The sequence below is a fragment of the Pterocles gutturalis genome, unplaced genomic scaffold (genome assembly GCF_000699245.1).
Source record: "Pterocles gutturalis isolate BGI_N339 unplaced genomic scaffold, ASM69924v1 scaffold7709, whole genome shotgun sequence".
In the NCBI taxonomy this organism is placed as follows: domain Eukaryota; kingdom Metazoa; phylum Chordata; class Aves; order Pterocliformes; family Pteroclidae; genus Pterocles; species Pterocles gutturalis.
This window is the reverse complement of record NW_010133122.1, coordinates 10,087-14,652: the sequence shown is the minus strand read 5'-3', so window position 1 is coordinate 14,652 and position 4,566 is coordinate 10,087. Positions and strand designations below refer to the sequence as shown.

General features: G+C 62.2%; 1 protein-coding gene across 1 annotated transcript in view; it reads right to left on the bottom strand.

Annotated features, from left to right (window-relative positions):
• Window positions 1-129: 129 nt before the first annotated feature.
• Window positions 130-4,566, bottom strand: part of NDRG4 (NDRG family member 4) — a gene marked incomplete at its 3' end in the record, with an annotated part of 12,054 nt that continues 7,617 nt past the window's right edge. Inside the window, exons 4-13 of the mRNA XM_010081102.1 lie at window positions 3,471-3,591; window positions 3,169-3,231; window positions 2,903-2,963; window positions 2,501-2,587; window positions 2,359-2,415; window positions 1,921-2,024; window positions 1,319-1,375; window positions 1,172-1,223; window positions 393-440; window positions 130-165 (exon numbers count right to left, since the gene is read on the bottom strand). Of these exons, the coding sequence (XP_010079404.1) occupies window positions 130-165; window positions 393-440; window positions 1,172-1,223; window positions 1,319-1,375; window positions 1,921-2,024; window positions 2,359-2,415; window positions 2,501-2,587; window positions 2,903-2,963; window positions 3,169-3,231; window positions 3,471-3,591 (686 nt within the window). The remainder of the gene's footprint in view (window positions 166-392; window positions 441-1,171; window positions 1,224-1,318; window positions 1,376-1,920; window positions 2,025-2,358; window positions 2,416-2,500; window positions 2,588-2,902; window positions 2,964-3,168; window positions 3,232-3,470; window positions 3,592-4,566) is intronic.

Below are 4,566 nucleotides of genomic sequence, written 5' to 3'. Positions count from 1 at the left end.
TAAGCCCCGAGCCACCTCTGGCAGCCCTTGCCCACCTCAGCCCATCCCTTGCTATCCAGGGCCAGCACCAGCGCATGTCTCAAGGCCCAGTATACCCATTTAACTGGGGATTTAATTGTGGGGGCTCACCTGTGTGACCTGGGGCAGCCCACCGGAGTCAGCCATCTGCAGAAAGAAGGTCCTGCTTAGTCTGGGAAGGTGCCTTTGCCACCCAACCCACTGGGAGGATTCCATTGCTGGGGCCACCCTGCCCTCCCCGCCCACCACCAGTCCCATGGCCAGGACGGACCTGGAATGGGGAGATGGGGACAGCCTGCAGCTCTGGGGCAGAGGACAATGAGGCACTTCATGGGCAACGGGGACCAGCTGGCTGCCCCCTGCCATCCGCCTACCTTCAGGAAGGTGGTGATGGTGGGATCCAGCTTGGAGTTACACTCCACCTGTGGGTGAGAGGGATGATATTAGCACCCTGGGGTGCCCTGAGCCTGGCTGCCCTTTTTTTTGGGTCCAGCCACTGGCACGTGGCCCAACACTTGGCACATCCCACCCCAGCTGGGTGGAAACAAGGTGAGCCCTGGGCCCACAGAACCACCGTCCCTCGCCATGGGACAGGGGGACCTTCCTCCTGCCAGGCAGTGTCTGGGCAAGGGGGGGGGCTGGAAAGGGAGGAGAGGGGGGCTGGTGAGGCATCCTGTGTGTCCCACACGTGTACAAGCACACAGAGGTGCTCATGTGCATATGCCTAGGGGTACACATGCTGGAGGAGAGGGTGGGTGATGCAGTTACACATTATGGACAAAGGTGGCCACCTGCACAGTACCTGTGGCTGATTTTGCAAGTGTGGACAACCCTGTGGACGTGTGCGAGCACATGCGTGTGCTAGCAGCTGTTTGTGGCCAAGCAAAGAGTGTGCCCGAGTGCTGACACATCTGAGTGTGCACCTGAGTGCTGACACATCTGAGTGTGCACCTTGGGAGCACCTCTGGGCATATGAGGAAGGGGAGGTTTTCCAGGTGTGGCAACCTTGCACAGATGCACATGCACACGTGTCCACATGAGCATGCTCCTGCACACAGGAGCTCACGTGTGTCTGAGCAGGCAGTGAACATGAGCATGCCCATGCGTGGGCACGGTCTGCGTGCCACCCCGCAGGAACTACACCATCACTCACCACCCCCTCTTCAGCAGGCGCATTGTCTCCCACCACCAACATCACGGGGCAGCTGGAAGTGAGAGGAGTAAGGGGCACAGTAAGGGCTTAGCCTGGGTGGACTCCACTGCCCTGGGACCCCCCGTGCCATGCCAACATGACTCTTACCGCAGTGTCTTGGCGTTGGGCACGGTCCCAGGCCGGTTGATGTCCAGGTCCCTGCGGCTGAATGGGGGAGAAAGAGGGCCAACGTGAGCCCGTGGGCAGATGCTGCCACCGATGCCATAGTGCAAGAGCTGGGGCACCGCCAGCTCCGGGAAGCAGCACCCAGCCCCACTGTCCTGGCACCCTGTGGATGGAGGACCCCACAGCCAACTCTGCCAAGACCTGAGCAGTGCCTGTGCTCTGGGGTGCAGCACCCAGCAGAGCAGGAAGGCTCTCAGTGCCCTGCATGCATGGGACAGCATCTCTGCTCCCTTCCCCAGGCCTGTGCCAGCACCCAGTGCAGGAGGAGACCAGGGATGTGCACCCACGGCCGTGGGCTCTGGGACATGGCCAGGCTCTGGCACAGGTACCACCACTCCCACATCCCTGGCCATCACCGGTGGCCAGCTCTGCGCTGCTGTGTGCCAGTGCCTGAGGGCGATGGCAGCACCCAACAGGGGTCAGGGTTCCCTTGGTGCCCTCGGAGCCACCCACCAGCGCTGCAGCCCCTCGCCCTGGCGCAGACAGGGGGGCAGCCCGCTGGCAGGGCTGCACGGGGTGCTCACCTATTGTACATGTTGAGGAAGAGCTGGAGGTTGAACTGGTTCACCACACTGCCAATCTGCTGCCGGTAACTCTGCACCAGCTCCGTGTTGTTCACCAGCTCTTCCTGTGGCAGGAGGGGATGAAGATGAGGGCAGGCCAGGTGCCGTGGAGACACCCCGCTCCCCCAGGCCTGCACGTGCCGCACTGGCCAGCGGGGCAGAGGGGGAGGATGCTGGCAGGGTGATGCTGCAGGCAGCACGCCCAGGCAGGACACGGGCACGAGTGACACACGTGCCAAGGCTAAGCCCAGGTCAGGCAGGAGGGGTACAGGCAGGGCTCGACTAACACCATCCCTGTGCATGGGGCAGGTCTGGCGGGATGCCGGATAGGGGGTCACCTGGCTGGGATGCCAGATAGGGGGCTGGTGGCAGAGGGTCAGGAGGTTGCCCAACCCTTACCTGGCTGAACAAGTGGGACAGGATGGGGTCTGGCAGTGTGCTGGTGAGGCCAGAGAGCTGTGAAGGGAGCACAGAGCATTACGGTAGGCTCCCCGCCAGGGAGCCACCAGTGCCAGGAGGGGGGGATGGAGGCCCTGCCCACCTTTGCAGCTGCCCAGTCAATCCAGCCTTTGCCGTTGGGGTCGATGTTCATGAGAACCAGTCCTTCAACCAGGTCAGGAAAGATGAGCTGCAGTGAGCAAGAGGGGTGATGCTCAGCAGAGAGGGGAGACAAGCCCAGGGCAGCCCCCCACCAGCACCACTGCCCACTGCCCAGGTGTTGCACAGGGCTGACGTGGCCCCATCATGGGAGCGATGGGAGACCTGTGGCAAGACTGCCTGGCCACCATGGCCATGGCACTGCCATCCCAGCCCCCCCATCCCTCCAGGAGCCTTTGCAGTGGCACAGCCTGACCTGGGGTGTCAGCTCTGGCTCTTCCCCATGCCCTGGGCTGACAGCAGCTATGGGCAACTCAGGGCCAGCCCAGCCCAGCCCCAGGCTCACCGCAAACTTGGCCAGCACGTAGGCTCCTGCCCCAACACCGATCCCAATCACATACTTGAACCTAGAAAGCAGAGAGGTGCATATGGGGGGATGGTGGGCGCCAGCAGGGGTTCCTGGGGCACCCCTCCACCCACAGCATGGCACACAAGAAGACATGCAGGGTGCCAGCTTACAGTGACAACTCCCCCAGCCCCAGACCCTTGCCTCCTGCCCATCTCCCTGCCCAGCACCCACAGCCAGCAGCTGTGGAGGAAAGGCTGACTCACCCGAAATGCTGCACCACGCTGGGTAGCATGGCAGCCAGCTGGTCCATGGATGGGTACTGGTACCTGCGGCACAGGGAGGCACAAGATGGAGTTATGGGACCTGCGCAGAGCGGGAAGGCTGGCAGCTGGGCTGCTCAAAGTGGGCAGGGAAATGCCACCCACCCGCAAACCACCCCATTGTCAGCCCAGGGCCAGCTGACTGCCAGTCATGCCAGTTTGACATGGTTCGGAGAGACCCTCAGGAGGTCACAACTGTCCAGGCGGTGACAACGCAGTGGGCAGCCCCTGAAGCTGGCACCTACCCCTGAGGGAACTGCGAGGCTCCTGCCTGCTGGCCCGGCGCATCCACGTGGCACACCACAAAGTGCTTCGTGATCTCCTGCATGTCCTCATAGTTGAAGAACGTGTTGAAGCAAAGCTTGTCTGTCAAAGGGCAGGCGGCAATCAGAGACACTGGCACAGGGGCCTGGTGGACCAGCGGAGCATGGAGAGAGGTTGCCTGCCTTCCCACTGCCCTTCAACCAGGAGGTGACGTGCCACCGAAGCCCTCCCATCCCCTTCCCTCCAGGCTCCTCGTAGAGCCACTGCAGCAAGGGCTGCATCCTTACTGGTATTGGGAGGCATGGGAATGGACGGACACAGCCAGGAGGATGAGGAGTTTGGGGTGAGCCTCATCTGCTCGGAGGCATGGGACTGTGCGATGCAAAGCCCAGAGCTGCAGAACCACCTGGCAGGCAGTGGGATTAGCAGCCTGGGGTATTATCAGCCCTATCGAAAATCCCAAGAAAGGGCTCATGCAAACATGGGATTTGAGAAACAGCTGCAAATCTCCCTGCTTGGAAACAGTCAAAGAAACAGCCCCAGCTCCGCTGAGGACAGGCCACCACCATTGCAGCAGGATACAGCCATTGCTGGGGCTTGGAAGGGTCCTTCCCCATGGCATTAGTGCCGGGACATCCCTCCCAAAACATGGGGGCAAGGCAGGTTGTAAGGTCCATCGCAACCCACATGACGCATCCCTGGACACAACAGTGCCGCTGTGATGGTGAGGCAGCCCACATGGCGTGCCAGTGACTCAGCCTCAGCTGCCAGCAGAGGGGATGATGCTTCTCCCTGCTCGCAGGGCACAGGGTATCCCAGCTCAGCCGGGGGGTACAGCCTGGGGCAGGGGCCTGGGGTGCGGGTCCAAGGCCGCAGGCTAACAGAGAGCGCAGGATTCCCACGTTCCCAGCCCCAGCTCAAGGCCCTTCCTTCCTTGCCTTTTTTCTGCATCCCCGCCATCTACGCCCTGCCACCAGCCGGGTCCATGTTCTGAATACCAATGGGCTGGTGGTGGCAGCAGCGGCTGACCCGGCATCCCTCACCTCCCATACCCGCTGGGCCAGGGGGGGGCGGCCA